The 24,015-nt window shown below is 40.0% G+C and overlaps 1 protein-coding gene across 4 annotated transcripts; it reads left to right on the plus strand.

Annotated features, from left to right (window-relative positions):
* Positions 1 to 4,659: 4,659 nt before the first annotated feature.
* znf574 (zinc finger protein 574) lies at positions 4,660 to 23,588 on the plus strand. 4 transcript variants are annotated; one of them, XM_032518625.1, is made up of 11 exons: positions 6,144 to 6,647; positions 6,802 to 6,844; positions 6,995 to 7,152; positions 11,848 to 13,003; positions 13,106 to 13,314; positions 13,659 to 13,838; positions 14,028 to 14,122; positions 19,021 to 19,115; positions 20,465 to 20,613; positions 20,850 to 21,137; positions 22,571 to 23,588. In XM_032518625.1, exons 3-11 carry the CDS (start codon positions 6,997 to 6,999, stop codon positions 23,168 to 23,170), a joined length of 2,928 nt encoding a protein of 975 aa, XP_032374516.1. In that variant the 5' UTR covers positions 6,144 to 6,647; positions 6,802 to 6,844; positions 6,995 to 6,996; the 3' UTR covers positions 23,171 to 23,588. The 4 variants fall into 4 exon arrangements, with proteins under 4 accessions (XP_032374514.1, XP_032374517.1, XP_032374516.1 ...); XM_032518623.1 differs by lacking the exons at positions 6,144 to 6,647; positions 6,802 to 6,844 and adding an exon at positions 4,660 to 4,748; XM_032518626.1 differs by lacking the exons at positions 6,144 to 6,647; positions 6,802 to 6,844 and adding an exon at positions 4,753 to 4,959.
* The last annotated feature ends 427 nt before the right edge of the window (positions 23,589 to 24,015 follow it).

Consider the following 24,015-nt stretch of genomic DNA (forward strand, 5'->3'; position numbering starts at 1 on the left):
GAAATGACGCTCTTGGTACACTCTGAAGTGTAGTCGCTCTGATCACTGAACTGTGGAAGGGACCAGATTCAGCATGATGAAATCACAACGGTTGCTATGGGAACCATGCTATTGCAAATGTCAGTGAAAATGTTTTTGACCTTGACTGATGACATTTTGGACTGCCGTAGTTTGATTATATCAGACGTGTGACGAGAGAGGGAGGCTGCTTCACGGACACTTAACATGCGGGTTTTTTGTGGTGGTGGTGTAGGCCAACTTCTACATATGTCTTAACTCTTATCTCTCTTTTTGATATGCTCTCACTTTTGTTTTAATATATCTGAGCATTACATTGAATTCAGATCTCATTTGACTTCAGCACATACCTCAAACATATCTGGCTGAATATCTGTATGGTCGCTTAATGAGGACCAAGGATGCCTCTCCCACACATCTGTCTCAGGTTTTTCATTCAGACCAGAATCTGCCGTTCCCTGCTGTAAAAGAAGAGCAGGGTTTAATGAAGTCTCAGGGTGTCTGTGAACCTTCTTCTTTCTCCTTTTTCAGAAAATATTTATAGGCTCTGGCAGAACCTTTGCTGCCCGGTGCTTGACTGAAATCTCTTGGTTACCTTTAAGTCTGCCCCTTGAGTTCAGCTCAGATAAATGAATACTTTGTCCTTGTCTGACCTGGCACTGTCCTTTGTCTCTATGCATAAACGTGAAGTCAAGTCTTATGTAGACATTTTGCATTGATCATTGTTGAAGAAAGATTTTGGTTCACAAAATATTTGTGGAAGTTAGAATGTTTTGGCATGTAGTTGTGTAGGCAGAACAAATCCTGGGACTAATATTTGTTGCGTTTTTAAAAAATCAATCATATATATAATCCAAATGATAGCAGTCCAACAACATCAATAACCTCATAAATCATATTGTTTGGTATAAGTGATTTTTCTACATGGCAAATAATTCACTAGTATGTATTGTTGAGTCATAGAAAACCAACAGACCCATCAGTTACGACATGCATGCTGCTTATTCTGTGTAATTGAATCTGTAATTGAAAGGGGCATGTTAAAAAAAAAAGCAGTGTTTTGTTCAATTAGTGAGGTGATTGATTCTGTGAAGAAACAAGTGTCAATTATGGCCCATATTTAAGGAAGGAAGCAAGCAAATATTGTGCATACTGGTGCATTTCACTCTGAAATACTCAAAATGGGTCATTCCAGACATTGCTCTAAGGAACAGCGGACTTTGATTAAAAAGTTGATTGTAGAGTGGGAAAAAATAAAATGATTTAAAATTTCTTGAAATGGCATCCAAAGCGAACGACATGGGAAAAAAAGATCAACATTCGAATGGATCAAAGAATAGCCAAAATGGCAAAGGCTCAACCAGTGATCAGCTATAGGAAAATCCAGAAGACTTGAAGTTACCTGTGATCAGAAGAAGGCTATGTGAAGCAAAGCTATCAGCTAGAAGACCATGCAAAGTCCCATTGCTGAAAAGACATGTACTGAATAGGTGGAAATTTGCCAAAGGACACATTGACTGGCCAAAGGAGAAATGGCGCAACATTATGTGGACTGAATTGTTCTTCTTGGGTCCAGGGGCCGCAGACAGTTTGTCCGACGACCCCCATGCACTGAATTCAAGCCACAGTACACTGTGAAGACAGTAAAGCATGGTGGTGCAAAAATCATGGTGTGGAGATGTTTCTCATACTGTGGTGCTGGGCCTATTTATTGCATACCAGGGATTATGGATCAGTTTCAATACATCAAAATACTTGAAGAGGTCATGTTGCCTTGTGCTGAAGATGAAATGCCTTTGAAATGGATCTTTCAACAAGACAATGACCCAAAACACACCAGTAGGCGAGCAAAGTCTTGGTTCCAGATGAACAAGATTAATGTTACGGAGAGGCCAGCCCAATCCCCAGACCTCAGAAAATGTTGTTACTGAGGCAAAACCCAGTAATGCAGAGGAATTGTGGAATTGTAGTTCAATCGTCCTGGGCTGCATTACCTGTTCACAGGTGCCAGAAATTGGTCAACTCCATACAAAACACAGATGTGAAGCAGTTCTCAGAAATAATGGTTATGCAACTAAATATCAATTCAAAGTAAAGCAAACCCTTGACACGTGTTTCAGTTTATACAGTGATTATTTGAGTTTGTGGAGAAAAATGCCATTTTTTTTGAAAAGCCAAATATTCATTTTTCTTCACTTTCTATAAAGGTTTAACACAAACTTGATCAATTTTGGTCATGTTTTGATTTGATATTGAATGTGCAGTGTTACCAATGCATTGATATTATGGATTTAAAAGCTATTCTGAGGATTTTGAGCATTGTTCACTTTTTTAAACACACTGCTGTTATTCTGAACACAACTGTATGTGTGTGTGTGTGTGTGTGTGTGTGTGTGTGTGTGTGTGTGTGTGTGTTTGTGTGTGTTTGTGTGTGTGTGTGTTTATATATAAATAATATATATATATATATATAAATATAAATGTATACTGTCCATATAATTACCTAAACAGCATGCCATATTATATACTGTATGTATGTATGTGTGTATGTATGTTTATATACTGTATATGTAACAAGATATATGTATATATATGCCTATGGTATTTATCCATCATTATATTGACATTCACCAAATCAGATATATTAGAGAAAAGATTGTCTAAAAAATCTAAAGAAAAACTCAATAGAGACGGTATCTATCTTTTAAGATAACAAGACATAGACGTCATTCCAAAAATGAAAAAAACAAAAACACAAAAAAACATGTTCTATGGTTTCTGTTTCCAAAACTTAATTTTTTTTCCAAAACCCTAGTCCGATGAATAAATATTAGTTTTATAATGTGTTTCTTTAACTTTAAAACATAAATACCTGCGGTTTGTTTATGTTGTTCTGTACAAGACGGCATGAATAACATTTCTACCTAATTACTCTCCATAACTGAAACAGTCAGGTTTATAGTTATTAATGATCTCTTCCTGATTATTACTGATAAACTGATATGTATGATGAGGGAAATATAGGTGTGTCTATATATCAATGTTTAAATTAATGTGTCAAATAGTTTTTCTATCCTCTAAATTTGAATTAAAGAAAAATACTATTAACCTATTTCCACAGGAGTGCATGCATCTGCGCTCATAGGTCTAAATTAGGTGGAGATGTTGAGAAAACAACACAACAACAGATGAAGTGGAGGAGAAGGAACAGTCTCTGAACCGTAGCCTTTAATGAAAGACATAGCTGCTAAGCTGTCATCAAGGGGATATGGTTGAATGATGTTAACCTGCGGTGTGTTGGGCAGATTGTGTAGTTTCTGTGGAGCTTCCGGCCCCTTTGGCTGAATGCCCGGCCGTCTCTTTAATACCATTTGGAGTCAACTTAAGCAGTCTGGAGGAGCTGCTCATCTTCTCAATCAACCATTGGGGTTCAACAGGGCACTATTTAATTCTGGTAAATGGTGGAGTGTGCTAGTCTATAATATGACTGACTTTTGCAGCCTATAGCCCATATGAGGAGGGTAAATCTGATAAGTGTAAAGCTATAGCCTTTAGGGTAGATTTAATAAACCTCTGTGGGTGTTCAGTTGCAATTGAAGTCATATGAGGCAGTTATTGCTGACTTTGTTTAGTTGCAAAATTATCTTTAAATTAAAGAACACCATATGTGCAATCCATGGACCAATTCAAACGGGATCAAAAAACAATATGTCGGGCATCCGGATAGCGCAGTGGTCTGTGCGGATGCCCATGTATAGAGGCTTGCTCCTCGATGCAGCCGGCCCGGGTTCGAATCCGGCCTGTGGCCCTTTGCTGCATGTCACTCCCCCTCTCTCTCCCCTTTCACCACTTCAGCTGTCCTATCCATTAAAGGCCTAAAAATGCCCAAAAAAATAATCTTTAAAAAAAAAACAATATGTCTTTCCCCATTTACTATGTTCATACTTTTTCAGAAATAAGTCCCATGAGGTCCGCCAGAAGTGAAGGGACTTCGCCTCTCTATACCTAAACGAGTTATGAATTGTTTACATAACAGCTTTCATGTCAGCAGATCTGTGTCTTTGACAACTAAGCAAACTCCAATCCAAGGACAATGACCCTGCGATATGGTTCAAAGCTTCAGTAGCCTATGTAAAAACAAAAAGCTAGTAAGTGGACCTTGCGTTGGGAGTGTTTTGTCAAACTTCTATTTCTTATATACCGGTAATTAGGATTAGGATAAGCATGTACTGTATACCGAAGGTATGAACTAAAAAGATTCATAATATAAGTATACTATTATCAGTAACATGTAGGCTACTTACCTACAGTATAAAATGTAAATGTATCTAATCTATAAGAATGGATTAGCCTATAGGCTATGTGTTCGACATACAGTAGGCCTATATCTGCAGCGTAACTAGAAGGCTAACTATAAATGTCAGATAACTGTAGTGGAGGAAAATGTACAATATTTCCCTTTCAGATATAGATGAGTGTAAGACAGTATAGAGTATCAGAAAGTGAAAATACCCAAGTAAAGTACAGTAGGCTATATTTGACTGGACTGCATTGACCCTGCCACTTCAATACTGGCGGGCTTTTGGACTACAAACTCCTCCAGTGTTATGTGTAGTCGAATACAATTGGTTTATGAAGTGACCTACACAACCAATCAGATCGAGCCTTCTAACATGCAGAAAAAACTGAAGTTGTTGTTCTATTTCCTCGACCGTTAGCGTTTGAGTGCGGTGAGTTATATTGAATTAATTTTACTTATTTTATATGAATGCTACTTTTTCGGTGACATATTTCACAATGATATTGATGTATGGAGGTTTTCAACAGGGGGGGAGACAGCTAATGTTAACTTTTAGTCTGTCGCCGCCATTATACCACCGAAGAAGCGTATCCCGCCCTCCTTCTTCGGTCTTTTCTTCTTCTTCTACTTCGTACTAGAAAGTAAGCACCACTGGTCCAAGTGGTAAAAGCGGTTTAGTCGTGGCTAATTTGGTTTCTGCACCTGCTATCAAGGAATGTTCTGACGGTTGTTGTATTAGCTTCCGAGCTAGCAAGACAGCTAGCTACCACGCCGGGGGCACGATAGCAATGTTGCTAGAAAAATGGCCATCGTTGCATGTTAGCAACACAGTAACGTTACTGGTTAGAGATAACACCGTTGCTGCTAGCTAACCGTTAGCTTTGAGCCGCCATGGAGTTGCTGTCTCTCGTGCGAGCTCGGGTCAGACCCCCAAGCAAAACGAGTCCAAAGAGCTAACATGAGGATTGTTATTTGTTGACGATTACATAAACTAGGAGTAACTGTTATTGTTTATCGTCCCCCGTGTCCCCTTCAGAGTTGATATCGGGCTGACATTGTCCCTGCAATAACCACGAACCATGACTAGCGTTAGGTTATCCTGTCATGTATGTCATTGAATAACTTTCATGGCGTTTAGACAAACGTTCATTCATTCAACCTGTATTTATCCTCGAGAGTTTAAGGGGCGACCCTCATTTACAATGTCATCAAGACAAATTACCAACTGGCTCAATATTAAATGCACATTGTAGACCACCTCTCATCTGATAGTTTAATGTAACTGCCAGACGGAAGTTTGTAGCAGTGTTGCACAAACCAAGTGTTTTGAATCTGACCATCTGTACCCAGACAGTGCAGCTTCTGCTGAGAAGAAGGACGCAAACAGACACAGACTTCACTAGACTATCATCCCTACAGGGTTATATTCTTTCTTTTTGTACTATAAACAAGACCCATGAAAGACCAAACCAACAACAAATTTATCTCACTTAAGTTTTGCCTGTGTAGCAAATGCCTGATAGTCTCATAGACCTTCCTTGTTGTCCAAAAACTGTTAAAACACATCAGTGAGTCACAACATTGTTGTGAGTGACATGTTGGTTACTGTAGTATATTTATGAGTTAGTCCCACTAACACGTCCTGCTGCTTTAAATATTTACTAAATCACCAAATTTGCAGCTGAAAACAGTCCCCACCTTGGACAAGGTGCCTTACACACACACACACACACACACACATATATATATATATATATATATATATATATATATATATATATATATATATATATATATATATATATATATAAATAAATGTGTGTGTGTTTGTGATTCATTTTCAATGCTTTACAGTAGGAACACATGGGCTTGTGGCTGGGTGTCACACAGACATGCTGGGAAGTTGAAAATAATTAAGAGACAGACTAACAGCATTGTTTTGGTCTTTTGGGATTTGTCTATGATAATACAAATATGGAATATTGGCAGCTTTTTCCTTTAAATCATAGCTTTGTCTGCCAATTAAAATGATCAACTAGAAGGTGTGTCACATTGGTCTATTTCAAAGGTATTGTGTGTATTTTAGTGTGTTTCTTCGATTTATAAGGTTCTTTTTTTTTTTTTTTCAAAGTATCTGCTGGTGCAGTATGAGGTCTGATTGTTATCCAGTGAGTGGGAAGGATTGCAGACATTGTCTTTGATTAAAGCTACATTCAGCAGCAGCATGAGCTAGACTGCACTTCCAGTGGGTTCAATTATGGCACATATCAAATTGATGTTGGAGTTTAATGTCTGCCCGGCCAATGAAAAGGCAGAGAGACTTTGCAAGGTCTGTACCTGAGCATCAAACTGCATGGTCAAAATAACAATTAGTCCAGGCTCAGCTTCATGGTGAGTCATCCTGGCAACCCCAGAGTTGCCCTCCTGGCGACTGTGTCCAAGCTGTTGTCTTGATAATATATGCCAGCTCTTCTTTTCATCAGGAGAGGGCAATGTTCACAACCTAACTTCAAATGTAATGTACTGGTGGGTAGGCATCTGTACAAGGCTCACGTTGTGATATTACTTTCATATTCTAAGCATGCTGAGTTTTGTGAACTGTTTCACCTTTATCCAAATCAGTTTTGCATTGCTGCATTCCTTATGAAATGTTTTTGATTTCTAATCCCCTGGCAGCCATGGAGAGTTCGTCAGTCTACATGTGCTTCCCTTGCTACCAGGAGTTCAACACCCTGGAGGAGGTGTTGGAGCACCAGTTGACATGCACGGCTGAAGATGAACAGATAGAAACACCTGGAACCAACGCTGTCACTATTCCACTGCTACAGACTCGGGTAAATACTGGCACAGTCAACCATTTCCACTTTTTATAATCAGATTGCAGGATCTTGATTTTAGCTGGGACTAGAACCGAAAAACATACTTTTTGTGGTGGTCTGGCCTGAGGCTACATTTATGTTGCTACATATTGGCTTAAAAACAAATATCTTTTGCTACTTTTGCACCTCACATTCACACTGCTCTGGCGTTTCAAAGCCCCCAAAGAGTAGAAATTTGAAATCCCTTCTGACTCCGTTTTGGTTTGGAATCTGCTGGGTTGTGTTGCAGTCTCAATAGCCGCAAACAGAGACCTTTTGGCAACACTGATGCCAATGTTTTGACGCCTGATTGGCTTATGATGTCTCGCTTTCTGAGACTAAGCTATTAATGTTGCTATGGTAACTACCAGCAACGGGTGGACTATACATGCTGTCTCCTGTTTACCCCGACACGCGCATGCCCAGTATATAAGAATGTTCATACGGTTTGACAGAGTTTGCTTTTGGCTCCACTTAAAAATGTAAATGTAGCCTGAAACAACCAGCAGTGTGATTGCATAAAAGACTCTGAAATCTGGAAAATGATATTGAAGTGACAAGTATAACTTTAGTCATAAATTGACAATGTTCTGCTACTCCATCATAGTGTAAGATGAGATTTATTTTGTGAATATTTAGAGTTACTGAAATAAGTCATATTTCCATCATTTGTAGCTTCATAGTGTATTCTGTGCCTTCATGTAACCAGGGAGCTATTTAACATGTTGTAGGCCTACCCTGCCTATAATTCAGTTAACAGGTTGGCGGCGGGATATGATGAGATGCTGAAGCATGTATATTATGAGTCTTGAGCTGTTCTACACTGCAAGAAGTGTGATTTAAAGAAATGGACCAAGATACCATCGAAGCTATCTCCGTGCTCTTACTCTAGCCACGCCCCGAAAGTACTAGTATGTAATCATGACTAGTTAATAGTTAACGCAAACATTCACTAGCGTTACAATAGCATTGGTGACCTTGATCAGAGAGATTTACCGACTCATTTCAATGGGTTTTCTGTGTATTAATATCTGATTTAGGTGTCCGCTAACATCCTATGTTAAGTCATAGAATAACCAGTAGTTTTTTTTTTTTGCTAACATAGGAATAGTGCTTATTAGAGAATGAAAAACAGCTACACACCCAACTGAATTTGTTTTAGCCAGGTGTAAATCTTGCAGGCCTACTATGTAGCCTACACTGTGTTACCCTCCTTCTAGCGTTAGAACCCAACAGGCTTAAACAGGGCAAATTTAAAACGTGTTTTTAGCCTTTAAGCATGTTCAAAATGTCATTAAAAGTGCCTACCTATGTGCAGTGATTCCTTCCGAGTGAACACAGTGAATCTGACTGCTGTAGATGTGAAAGAAATGCATGAAAATTGTGCTAATTCATCTCTGTTTAGTTCCTGTTCCTGGAACTTCTTTCTGTCTAGGGTAATATCAAAATAACACATTAGCATGTTGTTTATCAGAGTAATGACTCACTAGTGAGACAAACCAGGCTTTGTTTTACAAAATATATGACGTGCATGATGTAGATTTTTAATAAGCTCTGACATATCATATATATCAGGTTGTATGTATGATACAGTCCAAAAGTACTGCATTTTGGGTAGGGCTGCACAATTAATCATATCAAAATGTTATCAAAATCGCAATATGGACTAGTGCAGTATCCAAATTGCAGGGGGGGCGTAATATTTGTTAAAGGCAAAATATGTATCAAACCATTCTGAATTAAGTGTTGTGGTGCTGCAGAGATGTCCCGGCCTACAAATCCTATCCTACAGACTACAGAATAACTTTTTTAATTTGGGACAGATCCTCGCAAAAAACACACTATTCATTTTAATTGCTTTCAATGTTAATAAGTTGCAATGAAAATAAGTGCTAAAAAAACGATTGTTCCTTCCAATATCATGAATCATATTCCAATATCAGTCAAAATAATTGCATTTAGGTATTTTCCATTGTGCAGCCCTAATTTTGGGCACACATTTGATAAATCACAGTATAGGTAAAGATGAAAAATTGGGAGCAGAAGGGGATGATGTGATAAAAGGCGCAGGCCAGACTGAGGTCAAGGATGCCACATTATCGTGGTAGCTGACAATAACAATGAATAATTAGTTTATTTGAATTGCAAAGTTTGAAAGTTGTATAATTGGGCAAGTTATTCCAGTTAACTTTGAGATATTGAGCTGGTGGCCTTGGTGCAACTGGCACTTGTTTCTTTAACAGCTTTAGAAAGCCCGCGGGATTGAAAGCAGTCATTTGCTGTGGTTTGGCAGTAGGGTGCATGGCTGTCTGAACCTGTGTCTGAACTTCCATCCTTACAGTCGTTAGCATATGTCCATTAAGGACTTTACACACTCATGACAGACAAATAGCATCCTGAGTCGCCAGCGGGACTGATGGCTCGCTCATTGGCCTTCTCATAGATGAATCAGATGGAGAAACACTATAAAACCTGGCGACCTTATGGCATCCTTACCCCCGCTTTGCTTTAAGCTGGTTTATTGCAAGCATCCCAACTCATTATCCTCATTTCTGTGTATATAATGAGACATTGCTATAAAACAATGGCTTTTTATATCTGAAATGGAGGCAAATAGTTCTTTTAACAAATGTTTCTACCCATTTTTAGATGAGTGATGGAATTCAGGGAACTATAAGGATAGGACATAAAGACCAATGTGCTTTAGTGTAACAGACACTTAGTTTTTGTCTCCTGTATCTGGAAGTGAGAGGATCACGCACTAAAGGAGAATGTTGCAGAAATGTCTTCTCAAAACGGTCCACTAAACAGGTCAAGGTTTGCCTTTTCACCTTTCTCTGACTAAACACATTCACCCCTTCTTCTGATTTTCATTTTGGACCAAAGCATGACTCATCTGCTGCATCTGCAAACGTCCATTAGAAGCTCTCCAACTATGATTTAGTAATTTGGTTATAAAATTCACTAAGGATGCTCTCTTAAAGCTTAAATCCTTTTCCTAGTTGTAAAAATTATAAAATGTTAACTGCACGGTCACGTGTTGTTAGACCCTAAGACTCTAAATGTATGTGTACTCAGTCTTCGAGCACTAGTTAGTGGCTTGCTACCTGCTGTTCTGATAATGCTAATAATAATCAGATGCGTTGCATAGTAGGGGACATCTTTTTATTTTCATTAGTTGTAACAAAAACATAAGCAGCTGATAAACGCCACAACCTGTGCAATACATTATTCAAATAAATTGAGATCTTTGATGTACTCTTCTGCAGCAAGAAAAAATATTATGGCAGGTTTATATAGCATTAAATTAGCCTGTCCAATTGTTTAGATAGGTCAGTCGCTAAGAGTGTGCAGACAAACCTTGTAGGAGAGTTAGGGTCTCCTCACTTGTGTGTAACATTCACTGAATGCAAATGTGTATTCTTTGTTTGGGGTATCAAACTTCAACACCGCCAAGCAATACACAGTCAAGTCATAATCATTTTGAGTACCGGTAGTCATCTAGCTGTATTTTGTCTAATTAAAAGTATGCGCAGAAGCCAGTCAGTCATTTAGTATTAATCATAATACGAAATAACAAATGTATAAACCTTGTGCACTTATCACATTGGTCAAAAAGATTACATTTGTGGTTTGCCTTTTGTAAAAGTTACAAATTCATTCTACTAAAAACTATAGCTTCATAATGAAAGCCTCCCTTCACAAATTAAAATAAAAAGCCTTACTTTTATAATAAAAATGACGGAGCTATAAAATAAACATGGAAAACATGAATTAGAATTAACAGCACTGATATGAGACTTTTCTGACATGTAGGTTAAGGAGGATGAGATCACATTGTCAGGTACTTGGCCACTGATCAAAATTATCAGAATTTCATGGTTTTTCAGACATCGAGATTGCATGGAGGCAAAAAAAAACAAAAATCTTTACTAAAAACTGGCTCCACTTTAAAGTTTTTCTTGCACAATGTAAAAAACGCTTCATTCAGAATGGTAACGGCCTCTCCACTTATCAGAAGAATCACAAGTTCAGACTTGTGTGTTTTTTATAACAACTTTACTTTAAGATGAAACCTCTATTGCTAGGTTGCTGCATTTATTCAGTGAGGGAAAAGTTTTTGGTGAGCCCCCGGAAAAAACAATGCAATCAGAATGCCATCGTTTTAGCCAGACCACATTTGTAGGTGGTCTTCAGTATTCACTTATCTAGACTGCTAAAACAAAAGCCCATAAATCATTAGAGTATGTGAGACATGTTGAACTGTCGTAATTGAGACAGTTTCAGACGTCTTTAACCTCGACCTTGATGTTCTGTTTTTATCATCCAAATAGATTGAGGGAGCAAATCTAAAACCCTGTGGAGTGACTCATTGGACCCTTATGGGCCTTTTGGTAGTTATCGGCCAGGCTGAAGCCTTATCATGGCTGTTTGGAGCTCTCAGAGGAACCTTGGCTCTAAACACATACTGCTCTAATTGACCTCAGTACCTCTGAACACTGACTTCTTATCCTTCTCCCAGAAAGAATAAAATAAAAACTCTGCAGATTCTATTTACTTGATTCAGCTAATGTGTAGTATTACAAGGAGTCATTTCCTTTGTACACAGAAACAAGTGAAACATTAAAAATAATCTCTGATTTCATCTTTTCCCATCCCTTGTCTTTGTAGCAACAGGTAATAAATATTTCAAAAGCAGCCCCACAGACTCAAGTCCAAGCAGTACACTCCTCCGTGCAACCTGTTGTCAAGCAGGCTGCAGTCAGTGCAAGTGTGACATCAGACCAGCCCAGAATCCTCTACCAGTGTGGGGACTGTGATGAACTTTTCAAGAGCCTGGACCTTTGGCAGCAACACCGTAAAGAAGAGTCATGTCAGCAGTCTGCCTCTGGGAGCAAGCCCCCCGACTCACAACCTGAGCCAGAGACCGCTTCAGCTCAGAGCTCCCATACAACTTCAAATCCAGATGAAACCACATGTGAAATTCTTAAACCAGTACCAGTGGATAATCTCATAGCAGAGGAAGAGAGGCAGCAAGTTGCAGAGACCTCTTCCGCTCAGACCTATGATCCTCCTGTTTCTGAGGTGGCCGCCTCAACCTTGAATCAAGAGGATTCGTCTCCCAGGAGGAGAGGGGCAAACAAAAAGCCTAAGCCTGAACCAGTGCTGCTGTGTGTGGACTGTGGCTCATGCTTTGGCTTGGTGTCTGAACTAGTGGCCCACCGTAAGACACAGCATGGCTTTGAGGAAGCTCTGCACCGCTGCTCTGTGTGTGGGGAAAGCTTTTTAAACACCACACTTTTTCTTTACCACCGCAAGCAACACCGGCAGAAAGGCGAAGAAAAGGTGGTCGTGGATCCCGAAGAGACGTCAGAGGAAGTTTGTGCTCAGAGCAACAGGACGGATGAACAGGGCCAGGACGCCACTCCCTCCACCACTAGTGTCACCTCCAGTTTCACACAGCCTGATTTGTTTATGTGCACTCAGTGTGGGGAGAGCTTCAGCGACGAGGGAGGGTTGGGCACCCATCGTAAGCAGGGCCATGGCCTGAAGGAGCCACTACATAGTTGCCCCCAATGTGACAAGACCTTCATGAACACCACCCAGTACCTGTACCATCGCCGGCAGCACCGCTTCACGTCAGGGACAGAGGTGGCGGATGGATTTGAAACTGGTGTTGAAGAAGTCATTGCTAAACCTCAGGATACCCCACAGAGCTCAAAGCGGCTGCTTTCCCCGCCTGCATCTGCTAGTGAATCAGGTTCACCCCTTCCTAAGAAAAGTAGACCCTCTTTCAGGATCCTAAGTGGCATTAGTGCGCTCAAAGGTAAGTGGAAGTATTTGTTTTAAAGCCCATTTGGGGAAAAAAAAGATAAGGCATCTGTTGCGGAATGTTTTGATCCATAATGAACCGTTTTTCGTTCGTCAGGAAACAAAGGCACCAAAGACGAATTGGAGGGCGGCACTGCAGCAGACTCGGACAACACCAACCACCCTCCACCTGCCAAGCTGCTGCAGGATTGGGCACGCACACCACTACCCCATGTTTGCCCCTACTGTGGCAAAACCTTCACTCGCCGCGTCTTCCTCCGCACTCATGTCTACAGTCACACTGGAGAAAAGCTTTTTACGTGCAAGGTGCCAAATTTAAAATGTGTATCAAAACTGATCTTTTCTTGAGTCTGAAGGAATATTTCCTGTGATGGAAATGTCATTTACGCCATGCAGTACACATTGTTGAGATGATGTAATGCTTTTGAAGTGTTAGGTAAGGTTTGAGGCAGATTCTATCTGAACCTCATTATATGTGACAGATTCTTCAGTGTCTCTGCACAATTGAAACTGTTTTGAAAATTATAATTTGAGCACATGGAGTCATATGCAACTTCCTTTCCTTACAAGATGTACTTAAAACTGTTGTAAATACAACTATGGCACTGATCCTGATTGTGGTTGTTGTTGTTGTTGTTGTTTTTGTTAAGGTTTGCACAAAGTCCTTCACTAATTCCCAGAGCCTGCTGCGCCACAGCATGAGCCACACGGACAACAAGCCCTTCATCTGTGATGTTTGTTGCAAAAGCTTCTCCCAGGCAGCCACACTGAAGAGACACCAACGCATTCACACATCAACACAGCCTCGGCGCAAGCGTGGACGCAAGCCGGTACAGTCTATCATTTTCAATTCCAAAATCTCAGGTCTAAAAAAATTTGAAAAGTAAAGGCTATATTAAATGAAGCATATAAATCAACATTTGTTACTTGAAAATTATTCTGATTGTTGACACAGTTTTTTAACTTTTCAAAATTTGCTTAAAGTTCGCTGACCTTGATTTCTGTGTCCCTCAATGCAGGTGTGTACTTTGGACAATGAGGGAGCGGCTCATCTCTTCTCTTGTCCTCACTGCCCGTCACGGTTCAACACAGAGGATCAGCTTGAACATCATAAGTAATAACACAACATCAGTAACACTTAAGTAACCTCAATTATTCAGCATCTTTATTTGCATGAGTGTAGGTGGAAATGACTACAACATCTCTAACTTACATGTCATGCCGCACATTTATTTTTAACACTCTAACTAGCTCTAAACCTCTGGATTCCCATGTAGACCAGAGATTGTCAGGATTCAATCATTTCCAGCTCTGTTTATGGCGTAAATACATTAGAATTACGTTTCTTAACGGAACCCAGGACAGGATTTAGATAAACCTTCTCGCCCTCGCCAGGAGCTTTAGTAGCTGAGCCGTGTCTGACTACTGAGCAAGACCTTAAAGCTGTGTAGCCAGCACACTGACTGAGATGACTGGGTGCCCTTGAGCCTCAACCACATATGATTGGCAGACAGAGGCCCAGTAAATTAAGATGATAACGATAACAAACCAGGACGGGGGAAGAGCCTGGGCCGGTCCTGCCTGGTTGAGCAAACGGGAGCGGACATACTGTTTGTGTATGTGTATTTAGCTTTGGCTATAGGACGTTGAATGTAAAATAAAACCGTGCCTGTAAGGTTAAAGCACTGACTTTAGGCTTTACTATGTGTTATGAAGTTTCAGTTAAACTGCGGATAACATTTTCGATCAATCGCCATTATTTGGTCTATATAAACAAACGGCTCAAATGTATTCTTTTGTCCCAAAAACTGCACAAAACTCAATGTCTACTTCTAAGCTTTTTCCAGGGTTTTCAACTGCATCTCAGTCTTCAGGAGATGAAGTTTGCTCATTTGTTTTATTTATTTCTAAGGTCAAGAATGAACCTTAAGCTAAACAAATACATTCAATTTCATATTTTAGAAGATGAGGAAAAGCATCAAATTGTTTTTGACATCAAAAACAATTTAGTGATTATCAAGATACAGTACATTTTCTTTTCATTGACAAATGTATTAATGTATTGTTTTAGCTCTAGTCAGTGTGTATCTACGTGCAGCGCTAATGCTGTACGTAAAGCATTAATCCTACTCATTAAATAACATCTGGGTGGGAAAAGAGGGGACCCTCAATAACATTTATATTCTCCCAGCTGCCTCAGGGTCAGCTGTCTTTGAAATATTGATTTCTCTTGTCTATTTAATAGGGAACAGAAACGGCCTATACAGGTATTGAGAGGTCCTTGCACATCACCTCTAGCAATCCTGGTTTACTGACTTTTTTACTCGTGTAATTAAGTGCATTTGCAACTGTAGCAGTATGAAATATATAATACATATACTTGTATGTGTGCAATATCTACTATTGGAATATTATGTTCCCTAAACCTCAACATCATACGTGTTTGTTCTGATTACGAGAAGCTGCTCAAAGAAACAGTATTTAATTTTTTTATGGTGTGAAAGCAGGCCTGATTCAGCATTAGGTGAATGCATCCTAACACTTCTCTCCTTCCCTAAGGTTGTATCCAGTGTAAATTTAGTCTTTCATGTCCTAACTCAGACTCCTCCCAGTTTGCTGCTTTTTATTTTTTTAATATCTCCTTCTGTTTTACTCTCAGCTAATACCCCTTAAAGGTGCACTATGAGTTCCTGCATTATTTCAGTGCAATTTCATTTTTGTTTTGAATCGTAGGAAACGCTACTAGGTCCGCTAGCTACCTGCCCCCTGAGTACACTGTGAAAAAGCCCGGTTTCGGGAGAAAACACATGGGCCGTAAACGTCAAACAAACCCTAGAGGCATAGCCTGCTCACCAAAATAAAACCAACCACTCCAGCCAATCACCGACAAGATGGTTGAGGGAGGGGGTGGGGGTTAGTGACAGTTAGTCAGCTAGTCATGACAGTTATGGAAACATGGGGGGAGGGGCGAGCTTGCTCTGTTTTGTTTGAAATTTACTTGCAACGTCAACAGAAGTGAAATAGTGCACCATTAAACAACCTGAAGCACAGCTGAGCACATACTTACTGGTAATCCTCCTACAAGTCACAAAGAGGGTGGCAGCTTAAAACAATTATATGACTTTCTCCCTGTTTATTAAGGTTTTTTATGTCTTTCATTTGTGACTTTTTAAAGTGTTCATATTATGCTTTTTGGCTTTTTCCCTTGACTTTATTGTGTTACATATCTTTTTTGTGCACAGTATAGGTTTACAAAGTGAAAACGGCCAAAGTCCACCAAAGGGACTTACCATCTTCCAGAGAAAACACTGTTCACAAACTGCTCCAAACAGCTCTATTGTAGTCAAGCCTTTACTTCCGTGACAGAAATATTTACCACTTCCATCAATTTCAAGTATTCCTTTGGCTTGAAATTTTATGTTTGCATTCTTATGAACTGGGGTAGACACTCCATATTAGATTAGATTAGATTCAACTTTATTGTCATTGCAATAGCAGTAAGTGCAGGATATACTATGGTTTCATAAGTGCAGGACATGGATATGTACTGAATAAATATAGAAATGAATACTATTATAAACAGAATTTTACAGATAGATTTGTCCTATGAATATAATATATAGATGACTAGTATTGTAAACAAGATTTACATCTGGATATGTACTGAATATAATATACAGGTGGATATTACTATAAACAGAATTTTTACAGATCGATATATATATATATAATAAGTTAGGCTAAAATGAGCAGTATAACACTGGATGCGCTATCTTGAAATATGTTAACCGGTAAGGGACATACACAGGGCACAGGACATACACAAGTATTCCGGCACGCAGCCGTGAGGAAAAATAAATAAATATATTTTGGAACTTTCATGTGGTTTTAGATTTTTGAGTCAACTGATTTCACCTAACAATCATATGAGAGGAACGCAACTCTGACTAACGCAGAGCTTAAAGTACTTCTGCCTGGTGCCAGATTTCTGGGGTATGATTTATTTTAGACAATGAAATTAAAAAGTCAACATCAGATTTGTTTTTGATGCGCTAGGTTTAACCAATAATCGATCTTCCACCTATCAATGAAACGAGTTCTAGCTCTAGGGCTGCACAATTAATCAAATTTGCGTAGTTGAGCAATATTTTAAATGCGTCATTCTGTTCATAGAAAGCTCTGTTTTTGTTTTTTTTTTTGTTTTTTTTTGCAAAGCCCATCTACAGCTCTGTAAACCACTGTCTGATTATGTGCCAGTCAGAGTTGTTCCCTGCACTGCGCAGCTTAGTTTCTAGATGTAGACAGTCACAGAGGACAGAGTAACGTGAGGAAAATTCAGATAGCAGTTAGTTATACCTCAGTCACAAGGTTTACCAGTTTACTAGTAAACGCAACAATTTGTCCCGTCTGTGTTTTTCAGACTACAAGGTCGCACCGGTGCACGTAATGTCCTTGCATCTGCTGCCTCTCCCCAAATAAAGCAATGTTGTTATATCAATATGGTTTGATTTTGCGCTACATGACCCATATTTTCTGTAAAGCCATGCCTGTGGTAGTATCTCTCCTCTTACTCTCTGTGCAGCCCAGCCCCCATTCACTCTCAGACTGTTCCCAGCAACACGGAGAGACACAGCGGCGGTCCACACTTCTTACATTTGTCCACAGTTTTAATTGTTATTAACACAGCTGCATATTGTTAAGCATGAGAGGCAAACCTGTATTTGTCCCAGTGGTAACACAGAAGAAGTTGTTGAATGCAACTAACTTCAGTCTGTTGAGTAATAGCGTGTAAGACGGAGCCTGCTGGACCTTGGCGAGAGATGGACCATAGCCAGAATATTATAGTTCATAAAAATGCAGTGACGATACAGATGTTTCATACGTACACGACGTGTGAAACTCTGCTGACCCAGCTGTCACTCTGTGAGTACGTCCATCGCACTCTCCTTCTCTCCCTAGCTCTTATAATCAGTTCTTGTTGAAAACAAGTGAAGGAGCTTTTTCAGAGATTCATTTTTTTTTTTTAAGATATCCTAGGCTATTTATTTCAGATAATTTTCATTTACATGTGTTGCAGCTGTATGTATGTACAACATACAACTTCAACATAAGAGGAATGTAGGACAATATAAATGTGAAAGAAGTTATAAATAGACTATGTGACAATAAAATTAGTTTTGGTTAAAATCAACAAATAATTGTGATCTCAATTTTGATCAACATAATCGTGATTACCATTTTGGCCATAATCGTGCAGCCCTATCTAGCACGATTTGTCATTAACGATGGCCACTGTGTAAAATGTATCTCAAGCCCAAACTGCCTTGACAAAGTTGTTTGGAATCAGCATGACCGTTATATAAACATAACGGCCTTGTCCCAGAGTTTAGACGTCTAGCTATATGAAAAGCTAAACAAAGCAAAGTTTTTAATAAATGTACATGAACCACTTGACAAAAGTCTGGAGTTGACGGAAATACGGGTGGTCAAAGCCCCGGCTGGAAACGGTTTAATTTCTTTTAAGTTCTTCACAATAAAAGTTATTCGTTATTTTGGTATTTGAATGTTTTTATTATGAAACAGCTAAATCTGGAAATGTTGGGGTTTCATTAGCAGTAAAGTAACGCGATTCACCAATATATAGTATTAAACTGGATATTTGAAACAGCTATTAACGTTCTGTTTAAACACTCTGAGCAATAAAACACAACATCTTTGTAGCTTCCATGTTTTTCTCCACATTACCACTTAAAGTAGTAGAGTAATTTCCTGCGTCTGTGTCAAGTGGGTTCCGCCACTACCACACCCCTTTTGGAGACTAGCTGCAGGTCCTGAGTGTATTAATTTATTGGCACTGCATGTAATGCACTTTCTTTAGTTTTAGAGAATTTTTAGAACAACTTTCTGTTTCTGTTTCTTTTTGCAGGTAAAACAAGTTTGAAATGTATCATTGTCAGTAGTATGCTAAATAGTTAAAGTACAATGACTATGTGTGTTTTTGTGTATTAACAGACTGCTCCACACCAGCCATCCATTCCCATGCACCGAATGTGGAGAGGCCTTTAAACGGAGAAGAGACCTCGACCTGCACTCACTCACTCACCAAGGTGAGAGTTCAGGGCTCGGCCTGACACAATGTTGGTCTCCCCTATACTTTTTATAGTTAGCAGGAGCAACCTGAAGCCATCAGAAACAACGTACAGCAGTCATCTGAACTGTTAAAATCCTTTTTTTAATTCAACTTTTTGTGTCACATACTTTCACTGTGTCCATTTCCATGAGACCAAATAGGGCGAACAGTTCAGAAAATTAGATACAAGCCTTTTTGCATGCTTGCAATGGGAACCAATTGGATATGTCCGTATCATGTCAGTACAGCATGCAGTGAATTACTGTTGATTAATGCAAAGGCAATAAATGCTCCCATCACCTTGCCAGAGTGGCCTATCTTATTTATTTACAAACATACATCCATGTTAAATGTGCATTGTTCCACTGATGCATTAGGTTAATTATTTTCCATTGATTGGTGTCTCATTTGGAATGAAGGATGAAGGTAAATGTATTGGGTCGACATGTTGACTCTTTGTCTTAGTCAGGCAGAGCCACCTCATAAGTTAAGCTTGAAGAGTCGACGTACAGTAGGGGTCAGAGGTACGTGGCTCCTCTGAGAGAGACGATTGGAGCAATTGATCTATTGATCAGTCCAGGGCCATAGGCTGAGATTGTCCTTATTAAAGGTTTAATTAGAAGGTCCCAATGGGGAGCGGAGTGGGTCGCCCCCACAGGAATAGACACAGATGGTTAGCAATCTGCTAGCAAGATGTTGGCGTGACTGCAGAACCATCAATGTCAGCGATTTCTCAGCCAGGTTCTCAAGGGCAACCCAGTGAGAGTGTGGTTTGCTTTGCCAAAATACAACTAGGGCACCAGCTGATCAGCTGAAATGATTAGCAGATTTAATTGATTAGCTGACTGACAGGAAAATAATATACAACAATTTTGACAATCTCTTAAATACATTTTTAGTAAAAAAGGTTAAACACTTGCTGGTTCTGGGTTTTCGGTTTTCTAGGATTTGCAGCTTTTTCAGTTTTAAATCACTGTAAAATTGAATTTTTTCAGATTTTGGACTGTTGGTTGGACAAAAAAGCAGCTTAAAGATAGAACCTGGGAAATTCTTCTATGGAAAAGACCTATTGATGAAATACCAATTACAACACAAGCTCATGGCAATGTGATGTACAAACTCCCCTTGTGTGTTCACATTATAAGCAACCATTGTTGACCCTGAAAAACTGACTACATCTGAATCACCAGCCATTTCTATGTGTACCACCTGCCACTACAAGATTGTTGGAAGGACAGCGAGCAATCAACAAGCTCAAAAAAACCACAGGTATTAGCATGGTAGAGTATGACCACCTGCCTAAAACCTGACACTGTTCCTTTGCAGACAAGCAGCCAGCGACGTGTCTTCACTGTTCATCCCAGTTTGTGAACCAGTCAGTGCTGGAAATCCACATGCAGCGTTGCCCTACCACAGAAGAGGACAAGAACACTGGTCGTGGACGGGGTCAGGGCCGGGGACGTTGCACTGGACAGGTTAAGAACACAGAAAATAAATAATTTTGTTTCTAGCAGGTTTTACTTCTCTACTGTCTCTAATATATTTAGCTAAATCTTAATTGACAGATTTTTTTTTTTAACAAGGACGAAACAAGCCCCCCCCCCCAAGCCATGAAAACACCGACCTTTTCTCTTTTCATTAATTGTCCCCCTCTGTCCATTCTCCATCTCTATACTCAATAGTTTGTCTTGCTTTATCCCTCCTCCTTCAGGTTGAGTGTGACCTATGCGGCCACCGTTGCATGACCCAGGAGGGCCTTGACCTCCATCGGTTGTCCCACACGGGCCAGACACCTCTCAAATGCCCAGTGAGGCCTTGTCGCCGCCGATTTACCTCCAACAGTACCCTGGAGGAGCACGTGCTGGCCCATTTCCAAGGAACGCTCGGCAAGTCCAAAAACCGACCCCGCTTCCGCTGTCAGATTTGCCATAAGGAATTTGCCTACAATTCCACCTTCAATGTTCACATGAGGACGCATACTGATGAGAGGCCCTTCGAGGTAAGAAGTTTGTGTGTCTGTGAAAAGGGAAATTCTTTCAACCATCATATTTGTCCCTTTTTATATAAGACTTTCAAACCCTTTAGCCCCTGTTTTTTAAATTGACATCCCGAATTGCCCCACCCCCCATTGTCACACCCATTCATAGCTGTGGCTATCTCTCCGGTTCTGGACCCTTTTGCCATTTGTGCAGTGTGTGTCCTGCGGGTGTTTCCTCCCTCCCTGTATACCTGTGATTAATGACAGGGCTGAGTTAGGGCCTGTCATCTCCCCTCTGTGCCTGTTACTATTTTGGGACTCTCTCCCTCTCTCTCTCTCTCTCTCTCTGTTGCTCTGGTGACGAGGCAGGACATTAGCTATAGACCCATCCAAAACCGTCACAGCACGTCAGACTATAGAAATTGATTTAATGTTTGTGGCTTTGCTGGGAGCCATATATATCAAGCATGCTAAGGATCGATGTTCAAGGAGCATTGGTCCTCAAACATGGTAATGAATTTCAATTTAAATTAAATAATAGTATGTATCCTTAAGGAACGCCTATTTTTACTGAGTATATAAAGAGCAAACTCAACGGGAATTGTAATTTTATTACAGTATATCTGACAGAGATACTGACAACAGGCATTACAGTTTCAATCTAAGTGTCCCCAGTGGGAATCTGGACTGAGCACAACAAAGTCATTCTTTTGTAGTACTTCAGGTTTAATCAAGTTTCTGGTTGTAGTTCATTGTCTGCGCTCAGATGGTAGCAAGCAGAGAGCCAATGTTTTAACAGCAGAGCCAACATTTCTTTCTGGTGTCCGCTGTGCAGTTGATTATACTATCCCATACACACTTGTAGAGCTGCAACGATTAATTGATTAGTTGATCAAGAGAATACTAATTGGCAGATATTCTGATAATCAGTTGTTCAGGTCATTTATCATTTTTATTTAAGCAAAAAATGCTAAATAGTCTGTTGTTCCAGCTTCCTAATTATAAAATGTTGTGGTTTTCTTAGTCTTCTATGAAAGTAAACTAAATTGCTTTAGAATGTTGGGAGGATAAACTGAGGTGTTTGAGGACATCACCCTAAGCTCTAGGACATTTCAGTTTTCTGATGTTTTATAGACTAAACAGCTAATCAAATCTAATTGAAATAATTGGCAGATTAACTAATAATTAACTTAATTGTCAGTTGCTTTGTGACACACTTGTGTTGTTATTATGGCTGTGTATCTGTCTTCCCCATACCCTGTTCTCTCTGCTCTACCTCTACCCAGCCAGAAGTGCTGCATCTGCAGAAAAATACAAAGAGAGGTCTCAGGAAATATTAATTGCAGCACAGTTTTGTGCATTGGCACTGTTTTTGCCACAATCTTTTTTTTTTTTTAATATGTTTTACACTTTCCCATTGTCCACTTCCCCATTCTCCTCCATCCCGCCACCAGTGCGTCACATGTGGCAAACGCTTCCGCCAGCTGCCCCATCTGCAGGACCACGAGCGCATACACAGCGGCCTGCGACCTTTCTGCTGCTGGATTTGCGGCAAGAGTTTCAGCGTGGCCGCCCGGCTCACCGAGCACGCCCGCACCCACAGTGGGGAGAAGCCCTACCCCTGTCACCACTGCCCTGCTGCCTTCCGCTCTCGCTCCAACCTGGATAAACACATCCGGCTACACGGAGACCTGCCTGTGGAGAACGCTGAGCAGGAAGCTCATGCAGCTGAGGCTGCCCATGTTCAGAAGGTGCTGGAGGGGGCCAAGGTGCTTTCTTCTCTGGCCAACACAGGGGAGATTGGTTCTGGCTCAGTGCAGACCATCTATGTACTGCAGGGGGCCGAAGGAGGTACTGAGACGGTCATGATCCCGTCGGATCAGTTCAGTGGCATTGACGGCACCTCACAGGTTGTTATCCTGCCCTCCTCTGTTCTGGGAGCTCAGGGCATTTCTGTTCCCACAATCACCATGGATGGAAATGAAATCACCATGGTGGAGACAAGCCAGTCACCGCAGCATGCCATTGAGTTCATTGTGGAGGAGACTGTATAAATGGCAGATTAAAAACTAGTAGAGAAAGATTAGTTGAGGATATAGACTGTTGGAGTTAAGTTTGCTAATTGAAGCATATGGAGTTATTACCTAATTTAATTTATATAGTTTGATAGATTTCAAAGCCTGTTTCAACAAAAGTCCTGTAGCAATACAATTTTTTTTTTTTTTAAACAACTTGTCTTCAGCGGAAAATGTAATAACATTGTTCAAACCGTGTAAAACTAATAAATCAAAGGTTCATAGACAGATGAAGTTGAATGTACATTGAATTAGTCTTTCAAACTGTCTTAAAAAACAATCGACCCTCAGTTGTATACAGACGTGTATTTACGGCCCCTATTTATTAGGGGAAGACAAGTGGTGGCCCATTAAATGTCTTCTGCTTTCTTTATAATAAAATGCTTCAGCTTTCACACTTTTGCGTGTCCATCAATTTATGACACAAGGGTATTGCCCCCATCCCGTTCAATGGGATGGACTTTATAGGTCCTGCTGTCAATTGCCACTACTGCCTTTTGACAAACAGTATGAGTTCTTCTGAGAAATATACAGACCCACTCAGCTCGGTGTACAGCTTTTCAAACCGCTCTGTTTCTCTCTGTCACACATACACTGATGCTGGTGGAAGGCAGAATGAAACAGAATTGTGTGTGTATATCAATACTAATGTTCCAATAAAAATAAGACCTAATGTTATTGATTGGTTTTGTGCTGTAATTAAATACAATGATAAAAGGGATACGTCAAGATTTATGATTTATGATTTTAAGTACAGCATTATGCAGTGGCAAGTATTGCAATGATATTATCCAGTACTTTCTGTATAGTTATAGAAAATAATG

Source organism: Etheostoma spectabile, chromosome 6 (genome assembly GCF_008692095.1).
Source record: "Etheostoma spectabile isolate EspeVRDwgs_2016 chromosome 6, UIUC_Espe_1.0, whole genome shotgun sequence".
Lineage (NCBI taxonomy): Eukaryota > Metazoa > Chordata > Actinopteri > Perciformes > Percidae > Etheostoma > Etheostoma spectabile.